The 23,325-nt window shown below is 38.6% G+C and overlaps 1 protein-coding gene across 1 annotated transcript in view; it reads left to right on the forward strand.

The window, feature by feature from the left end:
* The first annotated feature begins 20,704 nt into the window (after positions 1-20,704).
* The window catches only part of LOC121387966 (short transient receptor potential channel 3-like), an 84,248-nt gene continuing 81,627 nt past the window's right edge, over positions 20,705-23,325 (forward strand). The window contains exon 1 of the mRNA XM_041519149.1: positions 20,705-21,496. Within this exon, the coding sequence (XP_041375083.1) occupies positions 21,254-21,496 (243 nt within the window). The 5' untranslated portion in view covers positions 20,705-21,253. The remainder of the gene's footprint in view (positions 21,497-23,325) is intronic.

Genomic DNA, 23,325 nt, shown 5'->3' on the forward strand with positions numbered 1-23,325 from the left:
TATATATATATATATATATATATATATATATATATATATATATATATATATATATATATATACTTCCACCGGCCTCTGTGGTGTTGTGGTTAAGCCATCGGACATAAGGCGGGTAGGTACTGTTAACCTCTGTCGAAGTTATCGCATGTTTGACACCCAAAACCCGCTAATTAAAATCTGAGCATGTGATAACGTGCCATCAAACACCCAGTATTTTAGTTGGTAACCGCATCTCTAAATAAAAGAGATTTCTTTAAGGGCTACTCTTTAATATACTGGCTTCGGTGGTGTAGTGGTTAAGTCATCGGGAATAAGGCTAGTAGGTACTGGGTTCGCAACAAACGAACAATATACTACAGGTTTTTAACATTTAAAAATAAATCCCGTGTCCTTTACGCTCCCGCCTTAATTATAAACACTTTTGCAATAATTAGGGGCGGGGCGTAGCGCAGTGGTAAAGCGTTCGCTTGATGCACAGTCGGTCTAAGATCGATCCCCATCGGTGGACACATTGGGCTATTTCTCGTTCCAGCCAGTCCTCCACAACTGGTATAGCATAGGCCGTGGTGTGTACTATCCTGTTTGTGGAATGGTGCATATAAAAGATACCTTGCTGCTAATCGAAAAGAGCAGCCCATTAGTCGATAACAGCGGGTTATCTCTCGCAATATCTGTGTGGTCCGTAACCATATGACTGACGCCATATAGCGGTAAATAAAATGTATTGAGTGCGTCGTTAAATAAAACATTTCCGTGTTTTGCAATAATTATATCGATTGTATTAAACGTTCAGTTATGCTTAGGCCAGGTGTTTCAGTTTTGATGATCTGTATGCAGGTGCGTTGTACGGGCAAATGGACATCTGATGCGCTAAGTACACAAACATATGGACGGTGTCTTTATTCCCTCGTTATCGCCTGCCATTATTACTAATTGCTCTTCTTCAAGGTCGATGCCATTAGCGCCATGGAATGATCGGGATTTACAAATGATAATAAAATGCCATAAATGATTTATGTTCAAGTCCTGGCTGTGGGTCCCTGAACACGTCTCAATTTACTGCACGACTACACTGTGTATACAGCATTACACAAAAAAAAAAAAAAAAAAAAAAAAAAAAAAAATAATAAACGACTCAAGGACATATTGGTCCGATTTTGCGAAAGGAAGGAAATGTTTTATTTAACGACGCACTCGACACATTTTACTTCCGGTTATATGGTGTCAGACATATGGTTAAGGAGCACACGTACATTTCTTTCTTTCTACCGGGATGAAATTCTTCGCCGTCACATGTTTCCCATTTTGGATCGACAGAGAGAACTCTTTCAGCAGGACAATGCCAGGCCGCATACGGCACGTGTAGCAATGGATTTACTACAGAATGAGAACATTAATGTGCTGCCATGGCCATCAAGATCGCCAGATCTCAATCCCACTGAACATCTATGGGACGAACTGGACAGACGTGTACGCCAGCGTGACCCGAGCTAGGATTCCACGTGCCCGGATTCAGAGACTCATTCAGTCTATGCCAAGGATAAGTCGCGCAGTGATTGCTGCTGCTGGTGGCCACACACGGTACTGATTTCAGCGCCCTAGTGCGACGCTGTTTGGTGACAAAGACGCCTCCACTGCCGTCAGTCCATGTCAAGAACATTGTCACATACTCATGTCAAATTTGACAGTGATACAATCATAAATAACGAAATTATGCCACTTTGTATTAAAGAGATTGTGACGGTACATGCTCTTAAATTTGTTTCGCCTGTGACGATTTTAATTGTGTTAGAGGGCCGTGTGCAGTTTCATTGCCCGAAGCCCAGATGGGCAACTTGTTACGTAATAATTCTGCGCGACGGTCTCGATCGGTACGCCTAATACACACCCAGCCAGGTGCGGAGGCCATGTGGCTAGTAGTTACGTAATATCTCCGGTAGTGCTGTTTATGGCCAGGAGATTGCTCGCGGTTGGCGACAGCCAGACTGACGATCAGAGAGAAATATACCGACTCTAGTAGATGTAGAATATGAGATGATACGTGAGGTACCGCCTTGTACCCCCAGGCAAAATCCTGATTTATAATAAATAGCTAGTGTTTTAGAGATATCGAGGAGAACGAATTAGGAAGGCTCCAGGGGATCACGGACGTCGTCCACTGAACGAAATATATTAGTTCAGACGGGACTTTGGTAATTATATATTTTCTGCTCTGTTGTATAACCTTGATGTGATTGATGTGACTTTTAAATATTTTAATACTGTATTATATCAATATTCTTTAGAAGATGGTCATCTGACGAAGTAAATCGTAGACTTCTTGTTCTAACATTATACGAGTATTTGGTAATATAAAGCTTAGCCAGTCATCCTAGACGACCTAGGTACACTGTAGGTTATTGTCTTTATTATGATCGGTACCAGTATTAATTCTGTGTTGCAAGATTACTGAAAGAGTAGTTAAGGGTTAATTAAAAATTAACCCGCTAGGAATAGAGCTGTAATTCCTTTATTAATTAAGTTCCCCTGGAAGCGTTTCTAAAATATCACACGTTACTGAACGAGTAGTAAGGGTTAACTAAAAATTAACCAGTTAGGAATGGTGTTGTAATTCCTTTATTAATTAACTTCTCCTGGAAGCGTTTCTCAATTATCACAAGTGTGGGTGTGGTGTAACGGTGAAGTGATTCGCATATTGTGTAACTAGACACCTAGAGATTAACTAATTAAGTTATCAGTTATTATTGCTGTTATTAATTAACTACTACGGCTGTACATTTGTCAGCGTAGATTAATACAGATTCCAAAGTGTATTGTGTTTTTGTTGTGTTTCTAGAGAACTAACGTGCTATAATAATATATATTTATATAAGATCGTATCTCTGATCATACCTAGAGACGAGCCATACTAGGGTTTAACAGCCTGTTACAGAGAGATCTAATAGATATACAGTTAGGAGAGATATTTTGATAATCGTGTTTTATTCAGTTATGGGAATTATAGAATCCCCGTGACAGGAGTAGAAAATTGGGGCGCTCGTCCCGGATCTGAAACGGGACATGCATATTTAAAAAAGTATTGTTTGTAAATGGGGGCTTTATAAATTAATTTTACAAATTAACCAGAAGTAGCACGTTGTTCACTAGAAAATTAATTAATAATAAGTGCGTCATATCTAAACATGGATAAGAATTTGCTGGATAGGCCTACGCTCAGTGTAGTGGAGATTAAGCGAGCACGTAAGGCCGAGTTAGTTGAAATCGCGGGTGAGCGAGAAATTGATTTAACATCAGCTAAAACCTTAGGAGATATAAGGACAATTATTATCCAGGAAGTTTTTGGTGATAGTCCTGTTATGGAAGACAGTGAGATTGTTCCAGAGATAGAAATAAATGAGTTAAGTGTGGAGCAACAATTAGCTTTTAAAAAGCTTGAGTACGAAAGAGAGGAACGTGCATTAGATAGAGAGAGAGAAGAGAGAGATAGAGAGAGGGATAGAGAGAGAGAGAGAGAAAAAGAAGGTAGAGATAGAGAAGATAGAGAGAGGGATAGAGAAGATAGAGAGAGGGATAGAGAAGAGAGAGAGAGAGATAGAGAGAGAAGATAGAGATAGGGATAGAGAATTCCAGTTAGCAAAATTAAAAGTGGAACATGAGTTAAAGTTGAATACTGAAGAAGTTAGACGTGAGGCAGGAAATGGTTTTAACATGTCGGAGGCTTATAGATCTGTGCCGGTATTTGATGACCAGGAAGTAGATATGTTCTTTCAACTTTTTGAACGGGCCGCTAAGCAGCTAAATTGGCCGCAGTCTAAGTGGACATTGTTAGCCGTGTCTAAGTTTAAGGGGAAGGCTAGTGTAGCTTATAATTCAATGAGTGATGAGCGAGCAAGTCAGTACGACCTAGTTAAGACGGCAGTGTTGAGGGCGTATGAATTACGTCCTGATGATTATCGTTTACGGTATAGCGAGTTGAGAAAAACGCAGGGTCAGTCTTATAGTGAGTTTGTGGCTAAGAAGGCAGGGATGTTTGATAAATGGGTTGTTTCTCATCAGGTAGAGTCATATACCGAGTTACGGGAGTTGTTGATCTTACAGGACATTAAAAATGGATTACCAGTTAGAGGATCGTGATGTCAAAAAGATAGAGGAGGCACGCATAGTGGCAGATGATTACGTGTTAATACACAAAGCTCAGGCAGTACCGGGTAGCTCTTTACAACAGGGTGATAAGAAGAAATTTCAGCCAGGTTTTTCCCGGGAAAGTAATTATCGGGGAGAGTCATCTAGTTGGTCAGCTAGTCAGGCAAGGAATGCACCTGGTGGGCAAAGTAAGGATAGACCTGCATTATCAGCCAATGCACGAACTTTTCGTCCACATTGCAGTTACTGTAAAAAGGATAACCATCTTATCGGGGACTGTTTTAAAAGGAAACGCGATAATGCACAAGTGGTCGGTTTAGTGAGGTCAGCTCCGTTAGCGAGAGAGTTAATGGTTAGTCCCATGGCAGAGAAAGTAAACCCGTATGTGTCCACTGGTATGGTTTGTGATGTGAAACAAGAGTTGTGTCCTAAGCCAATATCAATCTATAGAGATATCGGGTGTAGTCAGAGTTTGATCACGCAAGAGAGTTTAGCTGGTATTGAAAATTCAGACATAGGACGTAGCTTGGTTTTAACCTCGGATACTGGAGAAAATATGGTTGTCAGGTTACATAACGTTTTCTTGTGTTCGAAGTTTGTGACGGGACCAGTCGTTATGGGTGTTGTGAAGGACTTGCCTGTTGAAAACATAGGAGTTTTGTTGGGTAATGATTTGACTAGTCAGTTTTGTCAGCCGAAATGCGACCAGTTGTTAATTAAAGACAGCCCTTTACCAGTAGGAGAGAGTGAGGTTGATGAGATTAGTTATCCTGCGTGTGTAAAGACTAGGGCTATGGCCAGTAGGTTAGCACGGGATCTAGAGGATATTTGTGATTTGTCTGATACGTGTGTGAGCCATGAAATTGGAGTGAATGAGGTTATCAGTAAAATTGTAGACAAGTCAACTGAGGAATTAAATGTGGTGGGACCTGTTGATCTCCCGCAGAGGGGAATTGAACCAGTTGTCTTTGATAGAGGGGATTTACCTTGTAATAGACAAGAGTTAATTCTAGAGCAGGGTGCTGATCCAAATTTGTTGGCAGCTCGCACTACCTTGTTAACTGTGGACAAGGGAGTATTAATAAATAAAAGAGTTAGGGATAGGAGGTTGCCGGCGACCGAAATGGCTAGGAAGCATCTGAGCTATGCTCAGAGCAAAATAAAATCAGTGTTTGACAGGAAGGCTAAGAGTCGGGAATTTAAACCAGGGGATAAAGTGCTGCTGTACCTTCCCATTAAACGGGGTTCTGTGCAGAACAGGTATTTCGGGCCCTATGTTGTGCTCAAACGAGTTAATGAGACAGGGTATGTGATAAACACTCCTGATAGGGTTAGGAAAAGTAGGTATTGTCACATCAATTTGCTAAAAGGTTATTTTGACAGACTGCCGATAGTTCCAGAGAGACCGATCCCAATTGAGAGACACTCAATTTCCTGTGATGACGTCAAGACTGCGGAGATCAAGTTGGCCAACGGCCAGATTCTAGTTGACTTGAACCCCCAGCGAGCAAAGTTGACTACGTTGAAACAAGACAATGTTACCAATACCTTAAGCCAAGATGTGCGCTTGGAACCCAACGCTACACCGATTCGACAGCATGCCTATCGGAGAAAACCTGGAAAACGTGCGACGCTGAAAAGGAAGGAAACGAAGTTCCATTGGTCAGGTAAATGCGAGAAGTCATTCAACCGTATCAAGCAGATGCGCTATTCGTCTCCCGTGATGGCAGCACCAGACTACCGAATGCCGTTCAAGCTAGCTGTGGGTGCCAGTGACGTGGGTGCTGGAGCTGTGCTGTTCCGAGAAGACGAAGACGGACTGGACCATCCTAATGAAAGCCTCCAACCAGAGAGTTTTGAGATGGAGTCTTCTTCTGCGAGAATACCCAATTACCATTGAACATATCAAGGGCACATCCAATGTAATCGCTGATGCCCTGTCCCGAAGTTGAACGTTATGATAATGTGTTGACATTCTTTATTTCTGTTTTGTTTATATATATTTTATTTGTATACCAGGGACTCAGAGACTCAGTGTGATTACTGGTAGTCACCTTATTATTACATGTGTTATAAATGCCCGTATGCGTCGGTTAACGCACCTTTTTGTTTTAATGTAGTATATTTCCCTATTCCTAGAGTAGAGGAAATATCCTTTTTGAGGTGGGTGTGTGTGACGGTACATGCTCTTAAATTTGTTTCGCCTGTGGCGATTTTAATTGTGTTAGAAGGCCGTGTGCAGTTTCATTGCCCGAAGCCCAGATGGGCAACTTGTTACGTAATACTTCTGCGCGACGGTCTCGATCGGTACGCCTAATACACACCCAGCCGGGTGCGGAGGCCATGTGGCTAGTAGTTACGTAATATCTCCGGTAGTGCTGTTTATGGCCAGGAGATTGCTCGCGGTGGCGACAGCCAGACTGACGATCAGAGAGAAATATACCGACTCTAGTAGATGTAGAATATGAGATGATACGTGAGGTACCGCCTTGTACCCCCAGGCAAAATCCTGATTTATAATAAATAGCTAGTGTTTTAGAGATATCGAGGAGAACGAATTAGGAAGGCTCCAGGGGATCACGGACGTCGTCCACTGAACGAAATATATTAGTTCAGACGGGACTTTGGTAATTATATATTTTCTGCTCTGTGTATAACCTTGATGTGATTGATGTGACTTAAATATTTTAATACTGTATTATACCAATATTCTTTAGACAGTGTCTTCGGTCATCTGACGAAGTAAATCGTAGACTTCTTGTTCTAACATTATACGAGTATTTGGTAATATAAAGCTTAGCCAGTCATCCTAGACGACCTAGGTACACTGTAGGTTATTGTCTTTATTGTGATCGGTACCAGTATTAATTCTGTGTTGCAAGATTACTGAAAGAGTAGTTAAGGGTTAATTAAAAATTAACCCGTTAGGAATAGAGCTGTAATTCCTTTATTAATTAAGTTCCCCTGGAAGCGTTTCTAAAATATCCCTCGTTACTGAACGAGTAGTAAGGGTTAACTAAAAATTAACCAGTTAGGAATGGTGTTGTAATTCCTTTATTAATTAACTTCTCCTGGAAGCGTTTCTCAATTATCACACGTGTGGGTGTGGTGTAACGGTGAAGTGATTCGCATATTGTGTAACCTAGAGATTAACTAATTAAGTGATCAGTTCTGGGTTGTTATTATTGCTGTTATTAATTAACTACTACGGCTGTACATTTGTCAGCGTAGATTAATACAGATTCCAAAGTGTATTGTGTTTTTGTTGTGTTTCTAGAGAACTAACGTGCTATAATAATATATATTTATATAAGATCGTATCTCTGATCATACCTAGAGACGAGCCATACTAGGGTTTAACAGCCTGTTACAGAGAGATCTAATAGATATACAGTTAGGAGAGATATTTTGATAATCGTGTTTTATTCAGTTACGGGAATTATAGAATCCCCGTGACAGAGATTATATATATATATATATATATATATATATATATATATATATATATATATATATATATATATATTACTACACTCCCAAGGGTGTTATGTGATATATTATTGTATATGGAACACGTTTATTCTACTTATACACACACACACACATACACACACACACACACACACACACACACACACACACACGCGCGCGCGCGCATTGCGTTTCCTCCAACACGATCATGTTTCAGAATTATGAAATGCTACAAATCCAGTAGCTGATGATTAGTTCATCAATATGCCCTGACCGTGTTGTCGTTAAACAAACACTGTTAACGTTATTAAAGCCCCCGGTTTATTTTATTGTTCGAAGGTGAGCCAGGGTGAAAATACAATTCGCAAATGTGTTCCATATACAATAATATATTACATGATACCCTTGGGAATGTAGTAATTTATTTATTATTTAGTTTGGTCATATTCATCAACACCAATGTAATTTGTTTTATTGATCACATCGAAAGAAGTCAATTACTAGGTCGTCGTACTATCATAACGTTCAAACCCGTAATCTCTCTCTCTCTCTCTCTCTCTCTCTCTCTCTCTCTCTCTCTCTCTCTCTCTCTCTCTCTCTCTCTCTCTCTCTCACACACACACACCACACATGCATGTATGTGTGTGTATATATACATATTCGATTTGTCGCTAAAAATACTTTACATCTACATAACTACAATAACCCACTTATTATTGATATTTTGTAAAAATAATTGAATTATGTCGACGGTCCATAATTCAGGAAAAAATAACGGCTATTTACAGTGAAGGTGTATGACGTTATTTTTTGAGTCACGTGATGGGCATCCCCCCGAATAACCGCAGTGTCAAAACGATTTACCAAGCTCGTGTAACGAGAACACTTGATCGTCCTCTGCGAAGTAGGGTAAATCGAAACAAAAACAATGAAAATAAGTTATTGAAAAACAATACAAACATGCACTGAATGATAATAATCTTATATTTTAATTTATTTTAGTAACAAAAGCATTTTAAACGGCGACATTCCCGACTAGTTAGGCCTGTGCATGTACAGGTAAATTTATCGTTAGTTGAACGCGGAAAAATCTAAACACTGCCTTCATTTTTTACTTTGTCAAATTCGTTATTATGCCAAATATGTCATAACCCCATTGACAATTATTACAGCTGCATAGGAATTGTTACATTTTTAAAGAGTACTGTGGACTAGACGGCGTTTATATACGAAGTGGCTATATATACGACGGCCGTGTGTATGGCCTCCGCTAACGAGGGCTAGAGAGGCCTACACAGTAAATATGTTTATATGTTTATAGGCGGTAAATAAGTATTTGATTGATCCATATTACCGAACCACATGAAACAGGAGGAGTACATACTAAGTACGAACATTCCGTGGTCTGTACAGGGGAGGGGGGATTGAATATGAATCTAGCGGACCCTTTTGTGTACGTTTTCCATAGACACCTACTGTAATAGCGTGATATTACCCCTGCAGTATACAAATAATAATAATAATAATAATAATAATAATAATAATAATAATAATGAATAATGAATAAATAATTTTTTTTTTAAATTATCAGCTGCTGAGAGATTATCTTCAGAATGAGAAAATCAATACAAACGATCTATGGACAGTACACAAACGAAAAAAAAAAAGTCCAACAAAAAACTATCCAATAAAAAATTAATACTAAACAAAAATCGTGAGTTTATGTTCCAACTATTTATTTTATTTCAGCGTATTCACTGTTATTTTGTTATGGAATAATACATTTTAAATTGTATTTAAGTCTTCATACACGTCCTGTATATAAAATTCAAGGGTACATTACACGGCTGTCGTATATATAGCCTAATCAATACTCGGTTTTGTCGTACTATTTAGACTCCTCATAAAAGAGTTCCAATTTTAAAAAATGAACGTGCTCACTGGTTGTCATGGGATCCCCTCAAATGTGGTTTAATTAAAATGTTTTTGGTGATACATTAGCGAGGTTTGGTATTCCAAATTAATGTAATTTCCATTTATAATCCATATTTAGAGAAATAAGGCCGACTAAGTATGTTACCGAGTGTCTTTAAAGAGTGCAAATAAAATATCACTTGCTGGGGGGGGGGGGGGGGGGGGGGGGGGGGGGGAGGTTGGGTTGGTAGGACTGTGTGGCCCAGTGGGTTTCCTCACCTTTGTCACAATCCACTAAGTATTAAAATAATCAAAGAGCCGTAGTTTATAATGTGATGAGGTGTCGTGAAATGAAAATTCCCTTTCCTTGCGACAGATGGCAGTAACTAAGCAAGATATGTTATGACACACAGGCGTGTATGTTGATTTCCTGCCCTTTCTTCAGAGGCATCGATCGACATCCACCTGTCAACTGGGTACTGTCTATGTTTGCTTAGCTGAAACATTAATCCCATATTAGCTTACTTTTGTTGTTTATGAAGAAAAATATGTTTTAATCAATAAATATTAGCTTAAAATAATGTAAAGATATATTGATTAGCAAAAGAAAGAAGAAGGCCAAAACAAAAAGGCCCCAAAAAGGCCAAATAAGAAAGGGAAAAGAAAAGAAATTAAACAACAACAACAACAACAACAAAAAAACAAAAAAAGATTAAAAAAAAAGAAAAAAAAGAAAAAAAGAAGCAAAACATCCCCGTCTCCCCCACAACCAACAACACGCAAGTAAACACACACACACGCACGCACGCAAACATAATCAACTACAACAATAGCAACAACATAACAACAACTCTTCGAACATAATAGACAGCTGATGAAATGGAAATAAATGTGTTTATCTGTACTAATATACCCGAAATACAAACTACACATCAAGCAGATTCGACCCCCACCTCCCCCCACCTCCCCCCACCTCCCCCCACCTCCCAAACCTTACTCCTGTTGGGAAATGCCAGTGAACACACACAAACAGCAAATCTGATTCATTTCTCAATTAATTTCATCAAAAACGTGATTGTGGAATATAACTATTCTATTTATTGTACATGCTTACAAAACTCGTAAATATTATGTCATACTGAAACGAATCAAGAACAAAGAAACGAAATGTGAAAAAATACCAAATAATACACAGGAAACCTCATCATAGAAATGTTTAATTTTGTTCATTAAGTCAGTGAGATTAAAATGATGGAACGCCAATACACGCGTATTGTTGAAGTAAATTAATGTACAAATCTACCTGCTAATATAGCGTCAATTACTGAATACAACCGAGCTTGAAAAGCGCTCAACGAACGAGAGTGAAACGGCAACAAATCATTTTCTTCTTTCGTCTCTTCATTAATTTTTTTTTTTTGACAAATAGGAATCCTGGGATGGAATCGTGCGTATTAATCTATATACCTGTAAGCGCCATCGTCGTTAAAGGACTATAGTATTCCCTGATCAATACCTTGTGGGATACGCCTTACATGAAATGCTGCCCTTCTGGATTAACCGTCACTGAATGTGTATTATATTCAATATTTCAGCCAGGCATACACTAGCACTTATTTACCATTTATTTAGTTTCCAGCCGTGAGAAAAAGGATACAGGCTTTAAACGTAGAGCTCAATACTTCTGCAGTTCACTAGGAAGGAATACTGTGTCAGTCTGTGTGTGTTTATATTTGATTTGTGTAAACAGTTTTAATTATAAAGAAACTATATAAACAGCATTATACATATAATTATTACGTTACAGTTGTGTTAATTTTGAACACATAATAATACCCTAATGTTGACTTAATTGTGTTGAAAAAACCAAACAACAACAAAAAATAATAATACGGAATTCGCTTAAATGTTGAGTGACGAAAACAGACAAGGACATTGGAAATTGTATGTTATGTTCTGATAGAACGTGTAATGGCCTAGTGTTGATATCATTGTGTCGAAAACAGAATTCGCTTAAATGTTGAGTGACGAAAACAGACAAGGACATTGGAAATTGTATGTTATGTTCTGATAGAACGTGTAATGGCCTAGTGTTGATATCATTGTGTCGAAAACAGAATTCGCTTAAATGTTGAGTAAAAAAACAACAAAAAAACAACGAAAAAGGATGCTGAAATCGTATGCTATATCCTGACTGAACATGATATAGTCTAATGTCAACAGTGAGTGGAAAACGGAAATGTTTTTAACTCCAGTATAAACAAAAACAAAACCAACAGAAAATCATATGTTATGTCTTGGCATAACCTGTTACCGTCTATTGTTAACAGTGCGTGGAAAACGGAATTCGCTTGAAACTTTTTCTTTAAAAGAAAGAAAGAAGGAATTTAGAAATCGTATGTTATGTTCTATTAGAGACTTGTCTGTACAGAAATCTTTTTTTTTTTTTTTTTTTTTTTGCGAAACTGAGTTTTAAAAAAAGGAAATAAAAGAAGGAAGGTTGAAATTGATTGTTATATTCTGTTGTAGAGATGTCCATTTTGATGAAACTGAAATAAAAAAGGAAATAAACAAAGAAAGGCGGAAATTGTATGTTATATTCTGTTATAGAGATGTCTTTTTGACGAAACTGAGATAAAAAGGACATAAACAAAGAAAGGTGTAAATCCTATGTTATAGCCTGTTATAGCCATGTCTACTGAGAACCCAGTTTTCCGCTGTGCCTCTATGAAGACGAGGAACAATGCGCGCGAACGGAAGACGCCCAATATGATTGGTGTTATTTCTCGTGTTAAGGTCGAGATGCCGTTATCCGGACGAGCGCGACAATGGCGAAGACGCGGAGGTTCGTACAGACAGAGCTTCAAGTCGACGGTTTCTGCAGACTCCACCAAGACGGTAAGTTGTGTTGTTTTTATACCATCATCATGATCATGATCATCATCACCATCGGCATCATCATCATCATCATCTGCGTTATCAGCATTGTCTTTGTTGTCATCAGGACGGGGCGTAGCCCAGTGGTAAAGCAGTCGCTTGATGTGCGGTCGGTTTAGGATCAATCGCCGTCGGTGGGACCATTGGGCTATTTCTCGTTCCAGGCAATGCACCGCGACTGGTATATCAAATGTTGTGGTATGTGATATTCTGTCTGTGGGATGATGCATATAAAAGGTCCCTTGCTACTAATGAAAACTGAAGCAGGTTTCCTCTCTAAGACTACATGTCAAAAATGTTTGATATCCAATAGCCAGTGATCAATATAGCAATGTGCTGTAGTGGTGTCGTTAAACAAAACAAGCTTTTTGTTATCATTATCATCTTCCTCTTCTTCTTCAGCATTATCATCAATGTCGTTGTCGTCATAATCATCATCTTCCATTTCTTCTTCTTTATCATCATCATCACCATCATCATCATCATTATGATCATAAACGTCATCATTATCGTCGTTGTCACCATCATCATCACACTCATCATGTTTTCATCGTCATCATCATCATCATCATCGTATTCATCATCATCATCATCATCATTCCATAGACAGGATAGCACATACCACGACCTTTGATTTATCAGTAGTGGTGCATTGGGGTTACCATAACTCGACATTCATTATGGTGGCCAGTGTTAATGTCCATGTCGTAATGTAGCATATATGAAACGATGGGTGGAATTTACCAAATATTTGTAACCCGTTAGTCATGTTTAACTCTCATATATAGCCGTGTATATTTAATCACTGACGACAGAAACATGTGACATGTCCTGCCCGCGTTTAAGGGTGATATATCATAGTTATAGGTGATCTATTTGTCTATGTAGACGTTTATTGTGTAATGAACTTTTTCTGTCTTTGACGACACCACTAAAACACATTGATTTTGTAATGAAGGAAGGAAATGCTTTATTTAGCAACGCACTCAACACATTTTATTTACGGTTATATGACGTCGGTTAAGAACCATACAGATCCATTGAGAAAGGAAACCCACTGTCGCCATTTCATGGGCTACTATTTTCGATCAGCTGCAAGGGATCTTTTATATGCACCATCCCACAGACAGAACAGTACATACCACGGCCTTTGTTACACCAGTTGTGGAGCACTGGCTGGAACGAGAAATAGCCCAATGGGTCCATCGATGGAGATCGATCCTAGACCGACCGCGCATCTGGCAGGCGCTTTACCATTGGGCTACGTCCCGCCCCTTTTGTAATGAAAAAAAGAAAGAAAGAAATGTTTTATTTAACGACGCACTCAACACATTTTATTTACGGTTATATGGCGTCAGACATATGGTTAAGGACCACACAGATTTTGAGAGGAAACCCGCTGTCGCCACTACATGGGCTACTCTTCCGATTAGCAGCAAGGGATCTTTTATTTGCGCTTCCTACAGGCAGGATAGCACAAACCATGGCCTTTGTTGAACCAGTTATGGATCACTTGTCGGTGCAAGTGGTTTATTTCTACCCATTGAGCCTTGCGGAGCACTCACTCAGGGTTTGGAGTCGGTATCTGGATTAAAAATGGCATGCCTCGACTGGGATCCGAACCCAGTACCTACCAGCCTGTAGACCGATGGCCTAACCACGACGCCACCGAGGCCGGTCCTTTTGTAATGAATACAGGTAACTAAAATTAATCGAGAGCGGGACGTAGCCCAGTGGTGAAGTCCTCGCTTGATGCGCGGTTGGCTTGGGATCAATCCCTGTCGGTGGGCCCATTGGACTATTTCTCGTTCCAATCAGTGTTCCACGACTGGTATATCAAAGGCCGTTATATGTGCCGTCCTGTCTATTGAATGGTGCATACAAAAGATCCCTTGGTACTAATGGAAAAATATAGCGGGTTTCCTGTCTAAGACTATACTCGTATGTCAAAATTACCAAATGTTTGACACCAAATAGCCGATGATTAATAAAGCAATGTGGTCTAGTGGTGTTGTTAAACAAAACAAATTTTAAACTAAAACTAATCGATCCCATATAATATTTCCATGAATAACTCAGAAATATCGAAACTGTAATGTACGTATACACCGTACAAACAGTCGGGTTTAAAGGGACATTCCTGAGTCTGCATAAACTATTTCTACGATTAAACTTACATATTAAATATATTTTCTTGTTTAGGATATCAGTGTCTGTATACTCAATGTGTTTCTGGTCGTCTTAATATTTGTAAGAAGCCCAAACTGGATTTTGTCTTCAAATAATTTCGTACGTACGAAAAAACGTATTTTAGGAAATAAAATGAAATTTACGCTGGTACAAATATTAAAACAATCAGAAACACGTTTAATACACAGCCACTAATATGTTATGCAGAAAAATATATTTGATATGTAATTACAATCGTCATACAGTCTATGTTAGTCGATAATATTTTAAAAATTGCAGCAAACTCGGGAATGTCCCTTTAATACGACTAGTTCAGTGCATCATTCAACTGACTGTTTTTTTCTCGTTACAACCAGTGCACCACAACGGGTCAAAGACCGCGGTATGTGTTTTTCTGTCTGTGGAAAAGTGCATATAAAAGATCCTTTGCTGCATAAAGAAAAATGTTGCGGGTTTCCTCTGATGAATACGCTTCAGAATCACTAAATGCTTGACATCCAATAGCTGCGATCCCCGTCGGTGGGCCCATTGGGCTATTTCTCGTTCCAGCCAGTGCACCACGACTGGTACATCAAAGGCCGTGGTATGTGTTATCCTGTCTATGGGATGGTGCATATAAAAGATCCCTTGCTGTAATCGAAAAGAGTAGCACATGAAGTGGCGACAGAGGGTTTCCTCCCTCAATATCTGTGTGGTCCTTAACCATATTTCCAACGCCATATAACCGTAAATAAAATGTGTTGAGTGCGTCATTTCCTATTTCCAATAGATTATGATTAAACAATGTGCTCTAGTGGTGTTCTCAAACAAAACAAACTTTAACTTTCAATACGACAAGATTCTGTTATCACATCGTATTAAATCTTGAGAAATCGGCATATCCACAAAATCTGGCTACCTGACTGGATAGGGCCGTTGGATAGAGACAAATGAGTTACATATATACAGCAAACATGTCGGCAACATCCGCCTGACATAACAAAACGGTGTGTTCGCTTTAACTGAACGCGCCCAGTTCTTTCGGTGGTCCATTAAAAACAAAATTCAATAAATTATTTAGTTGTAATATTTATGGGTATATAGTTTAATTCAAAGCAAAAGCCATCATTATGCATCTTTGATAAGGCTATAAGACTCAAATGAGTCTCAATTAAAATAAATTAAATGTTTCGCAAACTCTGACGGTACACCACATTTTGGTGGAGTGTAAACATCCCAAGGAAATTGGTTAAAGAAATGTGATGGAATCCGTTCGGACGGAATCCGTCCGATTCCATCCAGAATATTTATTAAAAAAGATTCGGGATACTGACTTTTATTCTAAATTTTAATTTATCTATCTGTGATATTTGCTTTTTTGCACAGTTCTTTACACTGTATTTTACTTTAACTGATGAATTTTAAAATTGATGTTGATCATCACTTAATGGTTTGCATTTACCATAGTTTGGCATCCAACAGCCGATGTATTTTTTTGCGCTGGGTATCGGTTATTCATCTATTCTATTATTTCGCAAAATCAGGGAGGGACGTAGCCCAGTGGTAAAGCGCTCGCTCGATGCGCGGTCGGTCTGGGATCGATCCCCGAAGGTGGGCCCATTGCGCTATTTCTCGTTCCAGCCAATGCAGCACGACTGGCACGTCAAAGGCCGTGGTATGTACTATCCTGTCTGTGGGATGGTGCATATAAAAAATCCCTTGCTGCTAATCGAAAAGAGTAGCCCATGAAGTGGCGACAGCGGGTTTCCTCTCTCTCAATATATGTGTGGTCCTTAATCGTATGTCTGATGCCATATTACCGTAAATAAAATGTGTTGAGTGCGTCGTTAAATAAAACATTTTCGTCCTTCCATCCAGAACATTTATTACAATTTCTTCAAGATATTGACTTTTATTCTAAATTTTAATTTATCGATCTGTGACATTTTATTTTGGCACAGTTCTATACATTGTATTTTGCTTTAACTGTTGGATTTTTATATTGATGTTGACCATCACTTAATGGTTTGCATTTACCAGAGCGGGTTTCCTCTATCAATATATATGTGCTCCTTAACCATATATCTGACACCATATAACCGGAAGTAAAATGTGTTGAGTGCGTCGTTAAATAAAACATTTCCTTCCTTTCACAAAATCGGACCAATATGTCCTTGAGTCGTTTTTTTTTTTTTTTTTTTTTTTTTTTTTTTTTTTTTTTTTTTAATGCTGTATACACAGTGTAGTCGTGCAGTAAAATGAGACGTGTTCAGGGACCCACGGCCAGGACTTGAACATAAATCATTTATGGCATTTTATTATCATTTGTGAATCCCGATCATTCCATGGCGCTAATGGCATCGACCTTTAAGAAGAGCAATTAGTAATAATGGCAGGCGATAACGAGGGAATAAAGACACCGTCCATATGTTTGTGTACTTAGCGCATCAGATGTCCATTTGCCCGTACAACGCACCTGCATACAGATCATCAAAACTGAAACACCTGGCCTAAGCATAACTGAATGTTTAATACAATCGATATAATTATTGCAAAACAAGGATATGTTTTATTTAACGACGAACTCAATACATTTTATTTACGGCTATATGGCGTCAGGCATATGGGTAAGGACCACACTTATATTGCGAGAGAAAACCCGCTGTTTTCGACTCATGGGCTACTCTTTTCGATTAGCAGCAAGGTATCTTTTATATGCAGCATTCCACAGACAGGATAATACACACCACGGCCTATGCTATACCAGTTGTGGAGCACTGGCTGGAACAAGAAATAGCCCAATGGGTCCACCGATGGGGATCGATCCTAGACCGACCGCGCATCAAGCGAACGCTTTACCACTGGGCTACGCCCCGCCCCTAATTATTGCAAAAGTGTTTATAATTAAGGCGGGAGCGTAAAGGACACGGGTTTTTTTTTTAAATGTTAAAAACCTGTAGTATATTGTTCGTTTGTTGCGAACCCAGTACCTACTAGCCTTATGCCCGATGACTTAACCACTACACCAACGAAGCCAGTGTATTAAAGAGTAGCCCTTAAAGAAATCTCTTTTATTTAGAGATGCGGTTACCAACTAAAATACTGGGTGTTTGATGGCACGTTATCACATGCTCAGATTTTAATTAGCGGGTTTTGGGTGTCAAACATGCGATAACTTCGACAGAGGTTAACACAGTACCTACCCGCCTTATCTCCGATGGCTTAACCACAACACCACCGAGGCCGGTGGAAGTATATATATATATATATATATATATATATATATATATATATATATATATATATATATATATATATATATAATAGCACTTAAAGACATCTCTTATATTCACGTCTTCGGTTACCAACTCAAATACTGGGTGTTTGAAAGAAAGAAATGTTTTATTTAACGACGCACTCAACACATTTTATTTACGGTTATAGGTCGTCAGACATGTGGTTAAGGACCACACAGATTTTGAGAGGAAACCCGCTGTCGCCACTACATGGGCTACTCTTTCCGATTAGCAGCAAGGGATGTTTTATTTGCGCTTCCCACAGGCAGGATAGCACAAACCATGGCCTTTGTTGAACCAGTTATGGATCACTGGTCGGTGCAACTGGTTTACACCTACCCATTAAGCCTTGCGGAACACTCACTCAGGGTTTGGAGTCGGTATCTGGATGACAAATCCGATGTCTCGAATGGGATCCGCACCCAATACCTACCAGCCTGTAGACCGATGGCCTAACTACGACGCCACCGAGGCCTGTACTGGGTGTTTGATGACACGTTATAAAAACGCTCCGAGTTTAATTAGCGGATAACTGTGACACGTCGTAAAGTGTTAATGAAAACCACCCGCTGTTGTCACGTAATCCACTTCTGTTGTGACAGAGATTCACGAGTGCATGCCAACACAGCTGTACTTATTCCAACGAGCTCTGTACGGTGCTAGTTTTGATTTAGTAAACTAGTCTGTGGATGGCAGTCCTCTTTCTGGCGGCGCAGGAAGGATGAAATCTCCAGTAAAGGATCTCCTCGGGAATGGCTGTCCTCCAATAGTTGAGGCAATAGATAGAAATTCATGGAATCAACCACTCATTTTGTTAAAGGCCCATTCGAATCTGCATTGTGCAGAGATACGGCCCCAATCAAGTATAATGGTTTTCGGTGGCGGATCCAAAAAATCCATTGGGGGTGGGGGGCAATGACATGAGGCGGAATGCCAAGGTAACTTTGGGGGAGGTTTGGAGGGGAATCGTAATCAAATGAAAATTAATATATAATAAAATTATATCTGTCGCAAAATTTAGTTGGGGCGGGCCCCTGCCATCCGTAGATCCGCCTCTGGTTTTGTCGTTCAGATTAGATTAAGGCGACGCCACACAATACGGGATACTGTCTTATCACGATCGGCTATTCTCGTACAAGGTTCTCGTATCGTGTGACGCGGCCTTCAGGCAGGACAACACAGCTGAACTATAAACCAAGCAACAACTCCCCCACCCCCACCCCGCAAGCGTCGTAATTAAATTTTAGGGCCGTTTTCCATATGTGCGAATCGATACCGTCGGTGGGCATACAAAGCTATTTTTCTATCCAGCCAGTACTCCACAACTGGTTTAACAAAGGTCATGGTATGTTATATCCTGCCTGCCTGATCGTGTATGTAAAATATCTCTTGCAGCTAATCAGAGTAGTCCATGGAGTGGCGACAGCTTATTTCCTATCTCATTATGTTAACCGTGTGCTACTTTAAGGTTGTACTAAACCATATAAAATACCATAAGCGATAATGTTCACGTATGCAGTTAAAACACTGTATGCAATATATTAACCTAACTATGACCAATAAATATCAGGTCTACCACCTATCCCTCAAATATTTAATTGAGGAAAGTGGAATGTTTCATGCCTCATTTTCGATATAACCGGATTATTTTACGACAGTCCTACTTAGCACAAAATGTTGTTGCATGAACTTAGTTTTACAAGTATGAACTTAGTTTTACATGCATGATCCAATCGCAAGACTACTTGAAACAGTGGTACTAAATGAAATAAAATTGCATACATTTATTTCTTAGATGAAACTTTTTTTTTTTACAACAGACACTTTCACATTTAGCACCAAACGCAGGGCTTGTGGTTTTAACTGCTCGAAATTTGACCTAGCAGGATGCTATTTTGTTTAGTACTACCTTAAACTAAATGTCAGATGCCATATACGCTCGTAAATGTAAATAAAACTGTGTTGAGTGTATCGCTAAATAAATACAATTTTCTGTTTTTCCTTTCTTCCACTAACTGATGTTTATCCAGTTGAAGGCAACCGTTCTCTGTTTGGTTTTTCATAGAAAGTGTTCTGTATATTTGTAGTTTAAATTATGAATGTATATACAGTGAAATTCCTCTAAACCGGACACCCTCGGAATCAAGTAAAACGTCCGGTTTAGAGAGGTTTCCGGTTTAGAGAGGTTCTCTTCTGTACAGATATTTAAAAGAGGGCCGCATAAAGCGACCGGTTTTTGAAGGAATTTCGGTTTACAGAGGGTTTGGTTTACAGAGGGTCTGGTTTTCAGAGGTTTCAGTGTACTTGCAAATCGCCTGACTGATATTTTGTGTATTTTTGTTCTTATGTACGGTAATAATAAGTATATTGATTGCTGTATGCACACAAACTGCAAATAAACCACAGACTACGACCCGTGTGTAAAGTAAGCCTAGTTCGCTCAATTTAGTGTGGAAATGAATAGACGCTTCTTGTTTTTCCGATGTGAAATCAGGGCCGTACCCTGACCAAAATCCATGGGGGGGCACTAAATTTTATAAATAATTTTTAACATACTATAAAGATTAAATCTTGACCTTTTCAGGGCCGTACCCTGATCAAAATCCTAGTTGGGGGGGGGGGGGTCACTACTTTTTATATATAAAACAAATTGTGACTTGTCCAATAACGCGGAACCTTTTAGAAGTCCGGGGCGTGATTTCCTGACATGAATTACTAAAAAAAAAAGGACAAGATTCTCGGGGGGGGGGGGGGGGGGGGGGCAGCTGCCCCCCCCCCCCCCCCCCTGCCCCCCCGGAGGGTACGGCCCTGGAAATGTATCGTGGTTTGTGTTTCCCTTTCTCTTATACAATGGTCTACAGATGATCAATTTGTCCACCCTTTTCGATGCCGCACCAAGTAATTGGTTACACTTAGTGCACCGGAAGGCGCTAAACATACCAGATAATTGATCAATTCCATCTGTGCGAAATACTGCAGCAGCATGTTACTTGATAATCATAATAAATGACAACACCTGCTGCGTATTCTTGCAGTACTAATTCAGTTAACCAATAACAATGGAACGAGCGGACAAATTTATATGTCACTCCACTGGGGGATACCTCCATAATGATAAAAGCCGTCGTATTAGATGTCAAGTGCAAAAGACGGCAAATAAATCTATTTAGAAAACGAAGGAAAATACATTTAGCAATGTTTTGTAATGAGAAACCAAAACAGCATCAGATATTAAACCTTGGGAAATTGTTTTGAAATTAAGTTTAAAAAAAAAAAAAAAAAAAAAAAAAAAAAAAAAAAAAAAAAAAAACACTCTTGCAAGTATGAAAAGAATGGCTAAAAAGTTACGAACCATTACAAATGTGCGTATGAAGTTATCGTTTTATAGCAAGCGTTCTCACTTGCAGTTCAGCGACATTGAGGAAGAGTTTTTGCACGCGGCAGAATTTGGCGACATTCCTGGTGTGAAGAGACTGCTAGCCGAATACCCTGAATTGAATATAGACTGCATCGACGCCCTGGGGCGCACGGCCTTGAGACTTGCGGTCAAGAATGAACATCTCGAGGTGAGCCAGTCTTTTGGATTTTAGAGTGAATAATTAAGGAATCATTTATATGGTTAATATATTTTAGGTTTTTAAAACATACATGTATTTACATTAAGAAAAATACTTCTATTGCTGTTATTTCTGGTGTAATTCTTTATTAATATTTTTACTACTATTATTATTTGTTAAGTCGATGGTACTTATTATTATTATTATTATTATTGTTGTTGTTGTTGTTTAGTGTTATTATTGTTTTTGTAGTTGTTTTTGTTATTGTTTCTCTTGGTATTATTATTATTATTAAACAATTGAACATTACTTGTATATAGGTACAACTTGTATTGCTAGTGTTATTATTATTTATTTATTAAATAATTTATGATTATGATTATGATTATGATTTTTTTTTATTTTTTTGATTTTTTAATTATTATTATTATTATTATTATTATTATTATTATTATTATTATCGTTGTTGTTGTTATTATTTTTATTATTATTAAAATGAACATTACTTGCATATAGGTATGACTAACTTTTTAGACATAAGAATTGAAATTGAGTTGGTAAGAAAGTCAATAGTGCTATCAAAATAGTTTGTATTAGAGATACATTATTTATCCATCAAAACCGGCCTCGGTGGCGTCGTGGTAGGCCATCGGTCTACAGGCTGGTAGGTACTGGGTTCGGATCCCAGTCGAGGCATGGGATTTTTAATCCAGATACTGACTCCAAACCCTGAGTGAGTACTCCGCAAGGCTCAATGGGTAGGCGTAAACCACTTGCACCGACCAGTGATCCATAACTGGTTCAACAAAGGCCATGGTTTGTGCTATCCTGTCTGTGGGAAGCGCAAATAAAAGATCCCTTGCTGCTAATCGGAAAGAGTAGCCCATGTAGTGGCGACAGCGGGTTTCCTCTCAAAATCTGTGTGATCCTTAAACCATATGTCTTATGCCATATAACCGTAAATAAAATGTGTTGAGTGCGTCGTTAAATAAACCAATTCTTCCTTTTTTCTTATCCATCAAAGTATTAACAGAGAAAAAAAAAACTTTCTCATAAGCGTCCAAGTTATTACAATCTCTAATGTGTGTCCTTTTGTGTTTTAAAACTCTTTATAATTTATACACAATATCGTTTTGGTTATGAAAGAGTTTTACCAATACAACATTCTTATTTGTTTACGTAAAAAATGTATTCCTGCTCTTTCAGCACAATAGAGTAATATTTGGTCTTGTAAATTTTGCATTTAATTGTCTTACACACACTGCAAGACAATTTAAATGCAAAAGAAACAACACCAAAATCCCATTCGTAGATTTTTGTTTGAAATCCGTAATTGTTCTAGAACTATACCAAACCATCGATTTCTTCTATTTCGTTTCCTTTTTGGTTCCTCCCGTTTATTCAATCGTTTCTCACGAACGTTTACTTTTAGTTATTTATTTATCTTTATTTACTTATTTATTTATTTATTTATTTATTTATTGACAATTGCAGTCGCCATTATTGTACAATTTTGTGTTTGTAATAAGTAGAGGGCATTTCTCGCTCCAGCCAGTGCACATCGACTGGTACATCAAAGGCCGTGGTATGTGTTATCCTGCTGCTAATCGAAAAGAGTAGCCCATGTGTGGTTCTTAACCATATGTCCGACACCATATAACCGTAAATAAAATGTGTTGTTAAAAAGTGTGTTGTTAAATAAACCATTTCCTTCCTTCCTTTAAGGAGAGTGCCTCTTAAGTTGGGTAACTTGTGTACATTATATGCAATAAAATATGTTTTCAATCAGCTATAATATAATATAGGTACAAAAGAGGTTGTTTTGTTCAACGACACCA

Source organism: Gigantopelta aegis, chromosome 14 (genome assembly GCF_016097555.1).
Source record: "Gigantopelta aegis isolate Gae_Host chromosome 14, Gae_host_genome, whole genome shotgun sequence".
Taxonomy (NCBI): Eukaryota; Metazoa; Mollusca; class Gastropoda; order Neomphalida; family Peltospiridae; genus Gigantopelta; species Gigantopelta aegis.